This window comes from Equus asinus, chromosome 10, assembly GCF_041296235.1.
Source record: "Equus asinus isolate D_3611 breed Donkey chromosome 10, EquAss-T2T_v2, whole genome shotgun sequence".
Taxonomy (NCBI): domain Eukaryota; kingdom Metazoa; phylum Chordata; class Mammalia; order Perissodactyla; family Equidae; genus Equus; species Equus asinus.
In genome coordinates this window covers 34,173,515-34,190,961 of record NC_091799.1, presented here as the reverse complement: position 1 = coordinate 34,190,961, position 17,447 = coordinate 34,173,515, and the positions used below count along the sequence as shown (strand labels likewise).

At 40.8% G+C, this 17,447-nt stretch overlaps 1 protein-coding gene across 16 annotated transcripts in view; it reads left to right on the top strand.

Moving 5' to 3' along the window:
- PALM2AKAP2 (PALM2 and AKAP2 fusion) overlaps positions 1 to 17,447 on the top strand; it is a 452,863-nt gene that overhangs the window by 248,032 nt on the left and 187,384 nt on the right. For 6 of the 16 annotated variants that reach the window (XM_070519033.1, XM_070519031.1, XM_070519030.1 and 3 more), the window contains one exon: positions 9,502 to 10,197. The exons of the other annotated variants lie outside the window; for them this stretch is intronic. In XM_070519033.1, coding sequence (XP_070375134.1) covers positions 9,502 to 10,197 — 696 coding nt within the window. The remainder of the gene's footprint in view (positions 1 to 9,501; positions 10,198 to 17,447) is intronic. 16 annotated transcript variants of the gene reach the window in all.

The following is a 17,447-nucleotide window of genomic DNA, read 5'->3' as shown; positions in this document are numbered from 1 at the left end:
GATCAAATGAGCTGTGATGGAAGCTGAGTGGAAAGTATTTTCAGAGCGTATAAGTCTGTTGCCAGAATCCTTTGAGAATCAACCTGTTTATATATTATGAACATATAATCCCAAGTCTTCCCATTTCTGAAGTTATTTCTTAGCTACTGTGGTATATTTGGGGGAAAAAAGTAGCAATTTAAAGAACATATTTCTTGCTAACGTTTCTCACAATTGTGAATTTTAGAAAATAATGCATTTATGAGGATAAAGTATATAGAGAACTATGCTTTACTCTGTTCAATGTGAATGTGCCTCAGAAATCAGAACTGGATGGACGTGAAAAGTAAATCTCAATTGCAATCTTTTTGCTCTGCGCAGACATGCACTGAGGGCCAGGGGGTTAAGTGAAAAAATGAATTGCCAAGGTTGCACAGTTAGTGACAATGTAGGTACATTCAAATATGAATGTTAGGTTATGCTTGACATCATCTAGGTGAGTTTTGTTTAAAATAAATCACATAATGACAGCTTTTATAAAACTAATCCCATTGTGGACATTTAAGCTGGAGGAAATCTTTTATATAGGCAAGTCTGAATATTTTTATGAAGCAGATAATGCCTCTTTATTTTGATGTAAAAGTAAAATAAAATGGCAAGTAAGTATTGGCATAGCTGTCATGTGCACTGACTTAAATACCTACTGGGTGTCTCTGTAAACATCGTAGCGTATTACCTTTGCATACAGACTCTCAGAGTTCTAGAGTTGGGTGGCACTGCAGGTGGTGTCTGGTCAGACCCGGGCCAGGTCCACATATCCCTGGACAGTTAACAGGATGGCTAAACCTGAACTTGCAGCCTACAGTTGTGCTACAATGAAATCATAAGCAGTGACTTAAGCCGTAGACTCTTAAATGCTCCAAGGTGTATTTCTGAAATCAACTCGGGTAATAACGGTTCAAAAGTTACACCCCTTCTGCTTGTTACTGGAGACTGGGGTGTTGATAGTTCCCAATCGTGGTGGGTAAACAGCTTTCCAGCCCCTCTCCACATGTTCCTGCACCTCACGGGACATGCGATATAATCAACAAATGGATCAGCTCATGGAGGGGGTAAGACAGTGTGTGAGAGCTAACTTTTAAGAGCTATAAAAAAGATTTCAGCCGTGTTGGTTGTCAAGTTCAAGAGCAATATGTTAATGTGATGGTAGTGCTGTGTATGTAGGAATACACTTACTATCACAACCTAGCATCCTTCGTGTTTGAAGATACTGCAAAAATGTGATCCAAATGGCAAATGCAGTTTTTAAAAAGTATTATGTGATCCGAAACTTCTAAAAAATAAGTTTACATGTACTTTTGCTTATTAGTTAAGAACTAGTTTGCATAAATGTATCTACTGTGGAAATACACAGAAGCAGTTGTGGAAGGAATTGCATTTGATGTGGTTTTGGAATAGGGTATCCAGACTCATCATTTATGGCGAACAGTGACCACACAGAGCATGGATAGCATACCAACTAATGACACTCACCCCTAGAATACTTTCTCCTAGATGTAATCCATCTCACTTTAGGAACGTCCTTTTGGCAATTTGCGCAATCTTAGGGCCATTTTAATAAATGTCACTTGTTATTACTCAGTATTATGGAAGATGTTTTTGTTGTTTGGAGTTTGAGAGGTTTAGGATTGTGTATAAATGGGAATTTATTTAGAATCATTGCTTTTCAGAATTAGGAGGCATCTATTCCAATCCCTTATTCAAACATGGAAACAGGGTACAGCAGCCCGGCAAAGAGGTCCTCGAACCACAGACACACCTCTAAGATTGGCCCTTAATCTCCCTCCAGGTGGCACATTCTGTCTATAATTGGTTCTGACTATTGGGACGTTCTTCCTCTGATGGAGCCATCATTTGTCTGCCTCTGTCTCCCACCCGTTGGTCCTTATCCTGCTCCCTGGAGCTGCTCAGATCAAACCTAAATTCTGATTGCCCTTTAGGTATTTGAAAATGACTATCTTTTCCTGTCTTTCCCAGATCCCCATTCTACATCCCCTTAACTCTCACAGCCCCAGTCTCTTCAGGGTCCCCAGATGATGATATGGCTCTGAGACACCCTCTGCCATTCTGAACACTCTCCACTTGGTCTCTAGTCTTCCCAGAATGCAATGCTCAGAGCTGCCCAGTGCACCCTGGGGTGTGCTGATTGCCCCACAGAGCAGAGCATGACACCAAAGACCATGTGACTCACTTCATTGGCATGGCCTTTCAGCTCCAGGTTCTAAAGTAAAGCCCCAAAGTCATTTGACATGTGCCACTGCTCAGTTTCCTTTCCTTTATCCAGCATCGTTACTCATTGTTGCAGAATCATTTCATTTGAAATGTGCAGTCTGTTCCCCTAATTGTGCACACACTGCTTCACCTGTTCACACACAGAAGAACCTACAGAATTCCTTATTACTAATCTCAAAAGGCAAAAATGAGGATGAGCTGCGTGCCTTTCTGTCCTTTGTAGATTTGATAGGACTGTTAAATTTCTTCTTGTTGGATTGTCCCTCGTGAGTGCTGGGGGTCCCCAGGGGTCACGGAGGAGCCTCAGCGGAAGGGGGCGAGAGAAATGGTGCAAGGTTGGTGGTTGGGGCTCTGGTGTGCTCTCACTCTTCAAAGACGGCAGCTCCTCCACACTTGCGTTTACATAGTATGTTTCTGCATCAGATTTCATTTGAATAAAGGGTTTAACAGTTTTGAAGGTAGAAAACTCTCTTCTTTATTGTCAGGGGCTTTACAGCTCATGATTGTGGTACCTCATAATCTCACTTTTCATCTCAGTTTAGCATCACCTCAAATCTGAAAAACAAGCTTTTATTATTTTTCATTATTTCACTGATGAAAACATGGCACAGTTGGAACCAAAGTCAGAGGCCTGTGGCATACCGTTAGGGGTCTCCTGCCCCTTGGGAACCCTAAATCAGTGCCTGTGGGACATGACCATTCAGCCAATAACAAGTTCTGACACTTGTCCTGACACCAAGGCACACGTTTCTGTCTTGTCCCCAAGAATATAACGAGGACATATGATGATCCACAGACGCTGTATCTCTGGCATTTGCCTAATTTGTCTACAGACCTTGAACAAAAAAGAAAGTGAGATTAGTCTGCATGGTGTCTGCATGATGAACCCATGCTGGTCTTGGGAGTCTCTGCTCTTTGAAAACTAACTCTAGAATTTAGCCAGCCACGATGTCAAGCGCACTTCCGTGCAGTGTATGGAATTTGCTCCTCATTTTCGAAAATCAGAACTGCGAGTCTCTGCCTTGGGCACGTTTCCTGGTAGACAAGATCCTCGAGACAAATTCATCGATAAAGGAACTGGGGCCCGTGGCCCAAAGCACTGACAGCGTTTATGTTCCTGGTGCTTTATTATTTTCCAATCTTCTCTACTCATCTGGGTTTTGGTTACCTCTTAGCAATATTCTTTTTGGCACTTTTCAGCCTGAAAACTATCCTTCTTGATCAAAAAGTAGAAGCAAAATCAGACACAAGAAATTGGCTTTTGCGTTTGTTATCCATCAACATCATACCCTTACTGGCATTTTTGTTAATACTAAGGTCTCTTGGGAAAATGATCGATTCAAAGAAATTTTCAATTACTGGGTTTTGAAGCTAGAGATTGCCCTCTGGCATGAGAGGGAGAATCCACTCTGAATTAATTTCCTTGTTTCCATTGTTATTGACATCACAATAGCCATTTTATGTTTCCAACCTGAAGAGAAGTTGTGAACATATGTATATATGCATAATCATGAGGTCGAAGGGACAAGACTGCACGATGTTTGTTCATTCAAACCCAAGCATATGCATGGCTTCTCTTCCACATTCCAGCTGTGATGCAGCTCCTAGATGTTCATTATATGGGGATGATCTTACTGCTGGGTGACAGTTGTGAGCTGGCTGTCTACTGCCTTCCTATTGTATGTTACACGTCACTGACTCATGAGCCACACAGGAAGTTCACGGCACCATAGAATATCGAAGCTGGATACCGTTCATTACACAGTTGGGAAAAGTGAGGCCCCAAGATGGAGTGTCATCTGGATAGGAAATCAGACCCACTGTGTTTCTCCCTGACACCACCCATCTCACTGATTAATGACAGTGGGGCGTGTCATTTTATACTTTGCAGTGGACCCTCAGCTTTGTTCTTCCTCCCACTGATCTCAACAAGTCAGAGGAAATGAGTTGGGAGAAGCCTGAGTCAAGGCATTTAACAATGATTGAATTTCCTGTCCTCACGGAACGCAGTGTCTCATTTTGTATGTTCTTGGCTTGATTCTGAAATGGAATCATGTCAATTGGTCCCCTCCCTCTGTATCAGGTGCTCTTGTTTCCTCTTCCCTAGGCTCCTCGTAGCTGTTACAGCTGCTCTGTCTCTGCCAAAGTTGAAGGTGACAGAGCACAAGACAGCCCATGGAGCCAGGGAAATTAGTTTGAACTAGAATGAAGGATTTTCTGCTCCTTGGCCCCATCTCTCTGGACCCTGCAGTGCACCAGCCATGGTGGCCCTTCATCCCACCCACACCTTGGTTTCCAGGCAGGTGTCTTCCCCAAGGGCCTCCCACTGTAACCCACGCCTAGCTGTTTGCAGAACCTAGAGGCTGGGATTGCCAACTTCCATTACAGTGACCTCTGCTTCTTCAGAGTGGTTCTCCTATTGACAAGAGAGCTATGAGGGAGCAAGGACCAAGAAAACTCAACGTGGAGGCCCACAGTCAAAGCACCAACTCAGTCATTCATTTGTATCCCTTTGCAGAAACTGACCCCTTTGGTTCTCATTCTTCATTATCAAAATGAACATATTCTTGGCTCTCTCACTGGGTTATTGGAGGGATGCTTTATATACTCCGATCTTAGTGTCATCAGTATATAATGTTTGGAAATCAATAATTAAATGGATCATTTGATAAAAACACACTTCCAGATTTCAGTCATTCTATCTTTGGAACTCCCGTTGGACTGTTTCCTTTCTTTTTTCTCTGTCTCCAGGACCTTCCTCCAAGCTTTTCTTCAAATACTTTTCTTTACATCCATGGGGCTCTTTCAAAATCTCTTTTAGGGACTCCCCAGAAAGCCTCCTCCCCTGAACCGCACCTCCTCCTCATTTTTATTTCAATAAGATGAGCACAGGACCCTCATCACTACAGACGGTACTGTACCTGTGGCATGGAGAAGCTTGAAGGAAGAAAAGGGTGGATCAGAGAGTATTCTTTGTGGTTAGAGATGAGGGCATGATGTGAGTGAGAGGTCTTTGGTATGCACTACTTGGCAGCAGTAAAATGCAGAAGTTTTTAAAATTGTGTGCATGCAGCAAAAACAAAATGTTGAATTTTAAAGTATCTTATTTTCCTACTGGTTCATATGCACCCTGACTCACATTTGAAATATTATTGGCTGAGACCTGGAGCAAAATATAAATGCTTATTTGTGAACAACACGTTTAAGATAAATGTTCACACCTCTGCATGGTTTTCTGAATGTCTGATGAGATTCTCACTTGTGTGTCCATGGAGTCTAAATATTGCCTTTGTGTTAGGCCAGAGCTTCTCAAAGTATTCACCTAAGTGCCCCTTACTAGAGAAGAGAGTGAATGCAGACAAGGATTGTGCACCAAACCCTGAAGAAACCTACTAAAAATGTGTGTTTCCTTTGAAGCTTTATGTTTTATCTGGGGAAAAAAATACCTATGGCTGTTGTATTTTATGGCATAGCATATCTAGCTTTATTTTATTATGAAAATGTCTTAAAATGTTCTCTCATATTCTAGAAATATTGAAAGAACAGTGTACAGCATGTAAATATAAATATTAATATGTAACCCTAATGAAACCATGTCCCATGTGGTCCAGTCCCAGAACCATGTCACATTTAACAAAATACAGCCTAAATTCATAAACAAAAAAAAAAAAAAGAAAAGAAAAAGCTACTAAAAAGGAACTCTGTTCTTTACCTGTTTTTCCTGAACGGTAATAAAAGGGATCCAATTCATATCTCCACCCAGAAGCACTTCTTGTATTCCCTTTTTTTCTTCCACATTTCACTCTCCAAAGCATCATCCACCACCACAAAATGCTCCCTCTCTATCTCCCACATGGCTTTTACTCTCTTCCACTAAACTCCTTCTTTCTCAACTCTTTATTGTGTGGATCTACTCAACTGTTCTAGAAAAGAACTTCTCCTCATCTTCCCTCCTTTCTGTCTAGTCTCTGATTCTAGGAACAGGCAAAGACCAAATGAGATTGAGGATTAGGGTGGTGGAGAAGGGAAAACTGGACCAACAATGACAGCATTCTCACTGGCGGGCAGAGAGAGAGATCTCTAAAGATTATCATGTTCATAATTTGTATCCTATCATATATAAATATAAAAATGGAAATATTTCATTCCATACTCTGTATTGATTGCAGGTCAATGTGTCATTTTGTTCACATATTACTGGATGTTTGGGATGTAATTAGATGTTGTACCTACAACTGACAAGCATTATTACCTTCCTTATTTATAAATATGTCCCATGAGTGTTAGTAGTGATAGGGCATAATATTTTAACCCAAAACTGTGCTTTTTAATATAAATGTAATATTTAAAGAACAACTATTTGGAGCCCATGCAAAATTTTAAATGCCTGTTCTGTTACTTTGATGACACATTTTGTGGAAAATCAGGAAATAACTGAGACAAACATTTCTCTTGGTCACCATCATTATGTGAACCCATGTACCTTTATGACAAATATTTGCTGGCCTCCCCTTGTATCACTTAAGGAAACTCAAGATCTTTGTGCTGAACAAGTAAAACTTTCAAAATGGACATGATGGAAGTCACGCATTGGATTTTGCTTCAAAATCTTTTCAGTTAAGTGTTAACCATAAACAGATTGTATTTTATTACTCAAGCAGATGGAATGGTATCATTGCTGTTTTTTTAAAGCCAGTTCAGACATTAATCACTGTGTGTACCTTTTCATTGGTGTCATATTATATATATATAAATATTTGTGACTAGATTAAGACAACCAAATGAGCCTTTTAAATTAGTAGCATTTGTCTCACAGGTATGTCTATCAGGTAATTTCTATACAGAAGGCTGTAAGGTAGGTGCTCTGGGGAGGGAGAAATCATAGAAAGATGTCAGGCAAAAACTAGCCTTTAAGGATCCCCAAAATCTATAAAGCTAATAAAACATTCCCAGAAATAATTATACCACTGAGTGGAAAGTGTGAAGTGCCTTCTGAGAGGTTTAGAAGAAGTATTCCGAGAATCTTAAGAAGAGAGAGATGACTTAGAGATGGGAGCATCAAAGAAAGCTTATGGAAAAGGGAGCAGGTGACTTGGGCATTGGTGGATGAGTCGTACTGGGTTGTACAGGAACTCAGAAGAAGGACATTTCAAGAGAAGGGAATCTTAACGAAAGCAGGAAATGTTTAGGTACGGGGTGGTGTTGTTTGGTTGTACTGAGGAAAAGGGCTGGATGGACCATGCAATTGAAAAGATGGTTTGGATCTTCTTAACACAGTTGGGGAACTTGTGGTTATTCAGAAAGAGGTAAGGGCTCAAAGGCAATGATAAGCAGAGATGGGACATGGGACTCCAGTAGTCTCCTGGTGGAGAAGGGATGAAAGGCAGTCTAGACAGATTGGACAGCAGGCACAGGGACAAGCGGTCGTGGAAGGATATTGAGCATCCTGGGAATAGTGAGAACTTTGTTATGGCCCGAGCGTATGTGGAATGAGCAGGGCTGCCTAACAAGACAAGAAAGGGAGGTTGCAAACACATTCCAAAGGAAATTATAGGCCAAGCTAAGGAGTTTGGTGTTTATCCTAAACACACATAAGAACTAACAGAAGGTTTATGAGAAAAGTAACTCTATGGGCAGGCTGGAGCATAGGCTAGCAGGGTCAACAAACTTTTTCTATAAATGGCCAGATCGTAAATATTTTAGACTTTGTGGAGCACATATGGTCTCTGTTGCATATTCTTTGGTTTTTCCTTTTTCCTTGTTCTTAAATTCTTTCCTTCTTCTTCTTTTTTTTTAAATAATCTTTTAAAAATGTAAAAACCATTCTTTACTTCTCTAGCCGTACAAAACCAGGCCTCGGCTGCCTTTGGCCCTCTGGCCTTGAGAAGATGGAAGCGGCAGGAAAAATCGGACCCAAGGTTGTTGCACAGAGAGCAGCTGATAGAGATAGCAATGAGGAGATGCAAGGGGGTAGGTCTGACATAGAATTTGCCGCAACAATTGTTTGACTGTGGGTAATTAGGAAGAAAAGGCCAAATCAGGTATGATTCTGAGGCTTCTCGAGAGACCAGTGTGGTGGTATTGCTGTTAGTTAACACCAAGACTCTGGGGGAGTTTTGAGAGAACGTGGATTCAGTTTTGAAGCTGTGGAGGGTGATGTGTCCGCGGGTCATTCAGGGAAAGGGTGCTAGGGGACAGTTGGCCCAGTTTCCTCCCATCCAGAATGCGTGCCTCGTTGGGAGCCTCTGAGGTAATAGATTTGAAAGTATAGAGCGTCACGTGAGTCTATAGGACAGGAAAGAGCTGGTCCTTAGGAAGCTGAGATGGGCGGGAGGGTTTGGGATGAGTTGGAGAGGGCGAGACTGGAGCCGGAAGACCAGATAGGAAGCTCTTGCAATAGTCTAGGGAAGAGGAAATAGTGTCTCAGAGTGGAACAGAAAGAAGGCGACAGATGGGAAAGATAGCATGGGGAAGAATCACGAGAACTTGGCGCTGTGTGCATGGAAGAAGAAAGAGCCGTCTGTGATCATCGTCCTCAAATTCCAGTGTCATGGGAGGAAGCTACCTCTGTCTTGTTCTTTTCTTAGTTCTTGTTTTAGAAACCTGCTAAGTGACTGAAGTGCTCACAGAGCATAGAATCTGACCACTTTTGTAGCTTTTCAATTTTTGCAATCAATTGCAAATATCTTATTTTAAAGTACAGTGGAAGATAGCCGTGTCCCGCATGCAAGAACTTTTGCATGTTCTATATTAACACTAGAGAACATGTAGAAATGTAGTAAAAACAGTAGAGTCCTCGGTGAAAGAGTTAAAAACAGATTTAAGAGGTTGGAACTAGGACATATCTTAACCAAGGGCTTTGCAATTGTCTATATGCCTAGGGTAAGCTCTCAATCTAGGTAGACTTGCATGTTGCCAGCCTCCCTGTAATTCGTTATACTGGATTGAAACAGTTGCTTGTGGCCTTATTTTAGCAGATCTTCCTTAAAAGTCTAAGTGCCATTGAGATACGGTAACTCTGTACATCTGTCTTCCCAGTGCATTAAGCTGCTTTGTTAAAACACATATATAACCACCTCTGTCCACAGTGTGCACTCACTCTAACACTCGAGATGCTTGGCAGTTAGACTAGAAAGGGCACAAAACCTTTTTTTTGTCTGTTTGGCAATTAACCATTCACTGGCTTTTTTTGTTGTAACATGCACTTCCTTTCTCTTGTTTTCATTCAAGCTGTGTACGCCATGGAAATTAATGTGGAGACAGACAAACAAACAGGAGAGACCAAGATTCTCTCTACATCCACCATTGGCCCAGAGGGGGTCCATCAGAGAGGAGTCAAAGTCTATGATGATGGTACCAAAGTAGTCTATGAGGTGCACTCAGGAGGCACCATAGTAGAAAACGGAGTGCACAAATTAAGCTCAAAGGATGTAGAAGAGCTTATTCAGAAGGCTGGACAATCAAGCTTAAGAGGAGGGCACGTGTCAGAAAGGACTGTGGTTGCAGATGGGAGCGTCAGCCACCCTAAGGAACACATGCTCTGCAAAGAAGCCAAGTTAGAAATGGTACATAAGTCTAGGAAAGATCATACTTCTGGGAACCCAGGGCAGCAGACCCAAGCCCCCAGCACTGAAGGGCCAGAGGCACACTTGGATCAGCCAGTCACCATGATTTTCATGGGCTACCAAAATATCGAGGATGAAGAGGAGACTAAAAAGGTGCTAGGCTATGATGAAACCATCAAGGCTGAATTGGTCCTCATTGATGAAGATGATGAGAAGTCATTGAGGGAGAAGACAGTGACAGATGTGTCCACTATTGATGGGAATGCAGCTGAGCTTGTGTCCGGGAGGCCCGTCTCAGACACCACAGAGCCCTCATCCCCAGAAGGGAAGGAAGAGAGCCTGGCCACAGAGCCAGCCCCAGGTACCCAAAAGAAAAAGCGCTGTCAATGCTGTGTTGTCATGTGACCACTTCTTTCTTCCCTTTTCTTCTGGGCAGCCTCTGTGCTCTCCACCACTTACGTAGACCTCACTGTACCACTAACTGCAATACTGTGAACTGGAAGCAAACACCTGCCTTGCCTTGCAGTTGGATTGCTTTGATCTCTCTTATTTTTTCCCTTTCATTTTCCTCCAGTTTCCTCACCTGAGAGACAACGTGCATGTGTGTGCTTCATTCTTTCCAAGAACTTGCTTTTCCTCTAAACCTTTCCTTGTGTCTTCAAGAGTGAATCAATTCCTTACTGCTCGATTGGAATGGACTCTTCATATCAGCCAGTTATATAGTAGCCTTAATTCACTTGACTGGAATTGAGCCCATTGGTACCGGGGGCTTCATTTTGTAGCGTGTTCCTATCACGTAGTCACACATCATCGCCACGTCGCTGATTTCTCCCTTGCCTCCCTTGCTGTGGATCTTTGCTTTTATATCTTGTGTGGCAAAATGCTGTTGGCTCTAGCCGGTTGCTAGTGTAGCCAAAAGTGGATCTTACTTAGTCTGTCCAATCTAGGATGATGCTTTTTGCTGCCTTACGTAAGCTTCCAGATTACAGTATTGTGCATCTTTGGCTTTCCTTCTGTTAAAACTGAAATGAAGTTGATGTAAAAGAAAAAGACGCAGCGCTTGTCACAGCTGAAATGTAGGGACTGATTCCGTAACCTGCTCATCAGGAGCTGTCTCATTCTATGGCTTAACTGATGGACCCTTTCTATAAGAAGCACCATTTTTAATTTTCTAAGGACATGAGACAAACTTTGTTTTAAGCATCAGTCGTGATCTCCAAAATTAGGTAAATCCATTCTATTCTCTCAAAAAAAATGTAAACTTTTATATTGGTTTTTTTTTCACGGATATTTTCTGATCATGTTAATCTGTTTTCAACGAAGGGATCATTTTGAGGAATATCTCTGCAGTGACCATATTTCTAAAAGAGTCTTTGTGACCTACCCTGGTTCCTGCGGCGATGTTCCCACTTCATTGTGGATGGTGCTGTAACTGAACTTAACAGTTCATCTCCCCTGACCAGTTGATTACAGAGCCTTACATCTGGACTCTTTTCTTTCTGTCCCTGTGAGAAAGAGAATGTTTCCCGTAATGTCACCGTGTAGGTTTATTCACCCCTCAAAAGAAACTTCAGAATGGAAAAAAAATTTTAAAGATTAAGAAAGACCTGTATTCTCAACGTTAAGTACTTCAATCCATTCCACAAATGCTCATTGGGTAACACATAACTGAGCTTTTTAAAGCATGGTTTCTTAAACTTCTGGAGATTTCGGAACATCAAAAGATAGTTTTTATCTAGAACATGATGAAGAATTCTTTTAAAAAATTCTTAGCGCTCCCCCAAAGCAAACAGCCACATGTATAGTAAAACCAAAGGGAAGCAATTTAGTAAAATAATAATATAGTAATGAAACAAAGATGTAACATTTTAACTGATTTTAGTAACAGAGATATCTTAACTTTAAGTTATTTGCCCAAATGTTCATAGTATTATTGCAAATCATTTATAAAATTATCTTAGTTCTATAGAACATAGTTTTGAAAAACATACAGTAAGACATACTACATCCAGTCTAACTTCTGTGGAAAGTAGATGAGAAAAAAAAAAAAGGTAGTTTTGAGAGAGTTTTTTTACAGAACCAACTAAATTTGTCATAAATAGCTTTTTTAGTACTAAATCTACCTATGATTATTTTAAGTGTCTTTGCTTGAAATTATATTTATTCCAAGAGGAAAGAAAAAAACGATAGTTTTTAATTTTCAAAGTTACTTTTTTTCAAAAAATTTACATTTTTAATGAGCACAAAGTGAGTAATTTTATCACCAATATGTAAACAAAAAAAGTTAAACAAGGGAAAAATAAAGGAGCTAAGTTCTACTTTCTAGATGATTCCATCCATGGCTTGATTTTGAATAGCTGAGGGAATATATCTAAGTGTCAGGTTCACCAAAGCAGCTACAATTGAATAACTGCTCTATTACCTAGAAATAATACCTGGTTTTGCTGCCTATAAATCTTGCCACTCTCAGCTTCATGCTCCTCAGTAAATGGTCGTTTAAGAAGCATCATTTAAATGTTTGATAAAATGACATGCCAGATAGACCTATTTACATAGAAAAAACAGATTCATTGTTTTGGACAATCTATTCCTTTAATTATTTAAGAAAGAAACAGTCTAAAAGTTTACCATCACTTATCTTTTTGGGAATTAAAACTATTTGATATGAGTTTTTGAAAGCACAGTCAGTGAGTGGAATGATAGAATTTAGAGCCTGTGGGAGTGCTGTTTGAGAAACAGAATCAAGAGTCTTAACAGGACAGATAATTCCCTGAAACGACCTACCATAAGTCAACTGGTTTCTCACAGAGACGATGATCTGCACCTCTCTCTACAACACTACATGTAAGATCCAAAAGACCAATGATAATCTACACTCTCATTCATCAATTATTATTATAGGGATTAGCAAATTATATGAATTTGAGTTCTCTCTATACTTTTAAAGCTTATCATTTAATGGTCTTTAACATAAGATGTGTTCCCTTTATTAAAATGATTTGTGGCCACAGTAAATGAAGGTGTGTATGAATATGGCATATGTATTTGCATATCTTGCATCATTTTCCTATCATAACAGAGGATTCAGGCTCAGCCAGGACTTTTATGGGATGAGACCTATAATCCCATCTACAGCAACAAGTAACTCTCTTTCATAATGAAAATATCCACAGAGTTGTGATTGTGAACATTCTGCCTTCCTTGCTGATATTGGCATTTTCTCTGTAAAAACGCTATTGTGTGTGGTATCACGTCCTTCAAAAATACAGGGTATTGACTTCCATAACCAGACTAATTAGAGAATCTATAATGAAGCTGCAAAACCGTGGTTGTTTTTGAGCTAATGGTTAGTGGGACTTTCTTTTAAAATCGTATAACCAGTTCCCTGTTAGAAGGAAAAAGGAGAAAGAGGGAAAGAAGGGATATTTCGTTTGTTTATAAATAGATTTTCAATGGCGTTGAATTAAAAATCCTTTAATGGTTAAAATGATAAAGTTCAACCTTACATATCCTGAAAAATCTTGATGACTTGTGTATCCTTGACTCTTTTTTCCTTTGATGTACAACAGGACAAACTAAGGGGATTTTTTTTTTTACTTTGTACCTCTTTTACCCCTAATTATACTATTTTCCTTATATAAGCAAAAGTTAGTTTGACAACATCCAGTGATGTGGCTTAATTTTGGGAATAGAGAGGACGAGGGACTAGGGAATTTCCTTCTGGCAACCCCAAACATGGTTTCCGTAAGCCTCCTGAGCAGCCTAAAATTATTCAAAGGCCTTCAGGAAACGCAAACAAATTCTAGAGTTCATTTGGTTTGACTCCTTTCTGAAATGTTAACAGACATGTGTCTGCTTCAGACTCCCACCTCTTCCATTCTACTTTCTGGTGATAAATGTGTTTTTCCTACATGCAAGTAGACTATTTTATTTTTGGTTAGGGTCAAGTTTTTATAAAAGGGGGAAAACATCTAAACCGAGTTTTCTAGAGATACAATATTATCTCTGGAGCAAAACGTTGAGGCCAAGTCTGAAAACAGCTTATTTCTTTTCACTTCCTGCAGAATTTCATTTCAAGGGGCTGCAGGACACCCTTGACAATGATCATTTATTTAATGCCAATGAACCAGTGGGTAGAAAAAGAGGAGGGAGGAAACGTGATAGAGGCCAAAATCGAACCACTAAACCAGTTCTTCCCTTTTAAAAAGCATTAACCCTGTTGATTTAAGGGTCTTACTCAAACCCTAGAAGCTCTGCCATCTCTGTTTGTCACTGGACCCACTGCGAAGTCTAACTCCCCAAAGGGCCCATTCCTTATGGGAATATTCTCATCTCCTGCGACCCTACTTTGTTTACAACAAAAACCATTCCAAGGCGAGCAGTTGCATGTTGTATTTTTGCAACGTGCACATTTGGTATTGAAACCACCGATTCTCAGCAGAGTAAGATGTAAGTTTCAGAAACTTTGTAAATATGCAATCTTTCAGAGGCTCCTCAATTTACTAATCAAGGTATATAGAACTCCACTGATTAGGACAGAACCAGAAACTATCCTTTATCGTCTTGGGTGGTACAACCCAGCAGGGCCACAGAATTATGGTATATATCACAAAATAGCTCGAAGGCATGAGCAAGATGGAATCTTTGAGTCCAGTTGCCAGTTCACCTTCATTGTGTAGTCTTCTGGTCTCTTCAGGAAAACTTTCCTGCATTTTTTAGGGAAAAAGAAAAGTCGATCTTTTATGAGGAGCACAGTGCCGTTATGTGTCTGTATTTTCATAGCTTCAGCAAAGTCCATAATAAAATTCCCATTTTAACAAAAACCAAAATACTTATTATTTGAATGTAGAAAAAGACAGGATAAAGATTACATCCTCAAAGTGTCCAAGGGCAACTTCACTGGGGATCTCTAGACTAGCCTCCCTCCCACCCCCTTGAGTTTTATACGACTTAAATCGGCCTCTGCTTCCCCTCTCCACTCCAGTTGAACATAAGGTCAGAACCGTAGCACAAAAAACTTGCTTTCAACGTGAAAATATAACATGTAATTTTGGGGACTGCAGACTTTCTGCATCAAAGATCTGGACAGCCTTAACTTTTGTAAAAAACAATTTTTCAATGCTCTCTTTTACTAAGCAGGAAAGCAAAATGCTTCCTGACATTAATGACTTTTTTATATTTTGTGACTTTTCTAAGTTTCTACAGGTTGAGGTACGAATGGTCATCTCCCCACATTGCTCTTACTAGTCACCTGGGGCTATTTTTTTGCAAGTCACTGCATTTTTACCAAAAGAAAAGTCTATTTCCTGAACCAGAAAATTCTCCCTAGATTTCAGGCAGTCCTTCCGGAGTGAAAGAACAGAAACACAGAAAGAAAAGAATTACAGGGTGGCTTTCTTTTTATTTTCCTATGGTTAATGTACTGTATCGTATATATGTTTACAGAATGTACCTGCCTTGTGATGTTCACAAAATGAATGACAAAAAAAAAGAGTTCTGATGTGCCGTTTGAAAGTTTGCCTTAGCATCGCTGTTTATGTTCTTCTTTTCTGTCCTTTTCAAAAGCGCAGGTTGTATTCCAAAGCTGTATGAACACAACATTCTCTTCCCCACCCCTACCCAGCCCTCTTTGGAGCTGTGAATTTCATCACAGGAGCCTTGAGGCAGATCTGGCTCAGGCGGAACAAAATGAGAATAGCCTGGGCATTGCCGTTGCCCGTCTACCAACCACACATGCTCTTGTGTTCTCATTTGAGCCTGCAGTCATCACACTCCGACATTCCTGGGCAGGCCACCTGGAGCACATGACCTGCTACAGTCCTTCCTGCCATGAGGGAGGACAACTTGTGGACCTCCTCTCTGGGCCTGGGAGCATATTTTAAAGCACAATTGGCATAGCTTGAAAAAGCAGGAGAGTGGGACTCACCTGGTGTGATTCAGCCATATCTGAGGGGGTGCCTGTTCATTGTAGTCTAAGACGAGTAGCATGATATGGGTGGGAGTCAGGAGTGGCTTTAGAAATAGAATATTGTACGTTTATGTATTTTTTTAAGGAAAAATATTTTTATAATGAAATCTGTATGCATTAGGAAGCTTGAGTTTGAAAACACCATTGATTGAGTTATTTCTCCATTTCATTAAGGTAACTTTCTGGTGAGTTCTAGAGCTCTAGTCCAGACCTTGGGGGGCATGGGGGTCTGTGACCTGCCCTTGCACTGCCACTGCATGGAATCTGGTGTTTCCAAACAGACCTAGGTTGTAAGGTCAAGCTTTCTATACCTGGCATAAGAAACTGTGTTAAGTGGCTTGGGAGCTCTCTGGGCTACACCTTTAACAATATACAACGATCTTTTGGAAGGAGATAGCTATTTTAAATATAAGCCAAGCCCAGCAATGATCAAAGTCCCACTCCTTCACATGTTTAAGGAGTAACTGCTACATTTGAGGTTAAGAGACCATTTGCTCCGGTGCATTTGAGTAATATATGTGAAATGCTGAGTCAGAAGCATCTGGCCATCCACAACCTAGACATAAATGTATAAACCAACAATATAAAACTTACCAGGTATTGTTGGCCTTGTAAATATCAACAAGGCTGTATCTTATTTTCAGAGTTAAGTCAAGACAGGAAAGAATTGTCCTTAGCCATCCATACAGGAGATTCTGAATGTTTAGAGTTTTGAATTGGATTTTTTTCCCCCAAATTTCTGCCCACCTCCTGAGTTCCCATCGCATACACATGCAGTTTCATGAAGGTCTTCACCCACGCCTGTTCCTCTGGCTGACAGAGTGAGTTAAGCCTCAGAATCTACTCCCTACTCCTGGTAGACTCTCTTCCCAGGCAGCATCCTTTCCTGAGCTGGGACCCTTTTCTACTACCCTCAAAGACCGAGATCCTTTTTCCAAGAGGGCAAGGTCATAAACACTCCCTCCATTTCAAGAAAAAGAACCCCTCTGGTACCCATGCAAATCATTAGAATTCCTTCATCATCAGAACCCCTCCAATATGCCCAACTCAAGCCCAGCTGTGAACATTAGTGTCATGGAGACAAATCCAAAAATGAAAGAACTATGCAACCTCCTGAAGGTGCTAAGGGAGAGCCAGTGTACTCTGGTCTCTTATTACTCTGGGCACCTCTCAGTTTCCACATGAGGTGGGCAGGGATTCATCCAGTCTCTAGGTTTTGCAACAACAAGTCTTTAAGTACAAAGTGGCCACCAGGCGATGCCTGATCTGAACTCTTCTGCGTGCAGCTCCAACACCAATTCCGTGATATCCTATTCTGGCAAGTGGGAAGAATTCTATCCTTTGTGGGGTTCTGGAACATTCTTTCCTCCTCTCAAGCTCCTGACTTAGTAGAGTTGAAATCACACAGGGGTTCCAGAAAATGTTGTGTCTGATGCAGCTTTTCAGTGAATGTAGGTTGTTGATGGAATTTTCAGCTTTAGCAGCTCACTGGGGTGAGTGACATCTCTGTAAATATATCCATTTTGTGGTTGGTTGGGGGGTGGGGTGGGAGCCTGTCGTGCTTACTCTGAATTAGACTTGCCGGACTAGCTGCTGTACTTTGTAACCTGAAGTGTACTTTGACTGTTCTGTTTCCTTCAGAT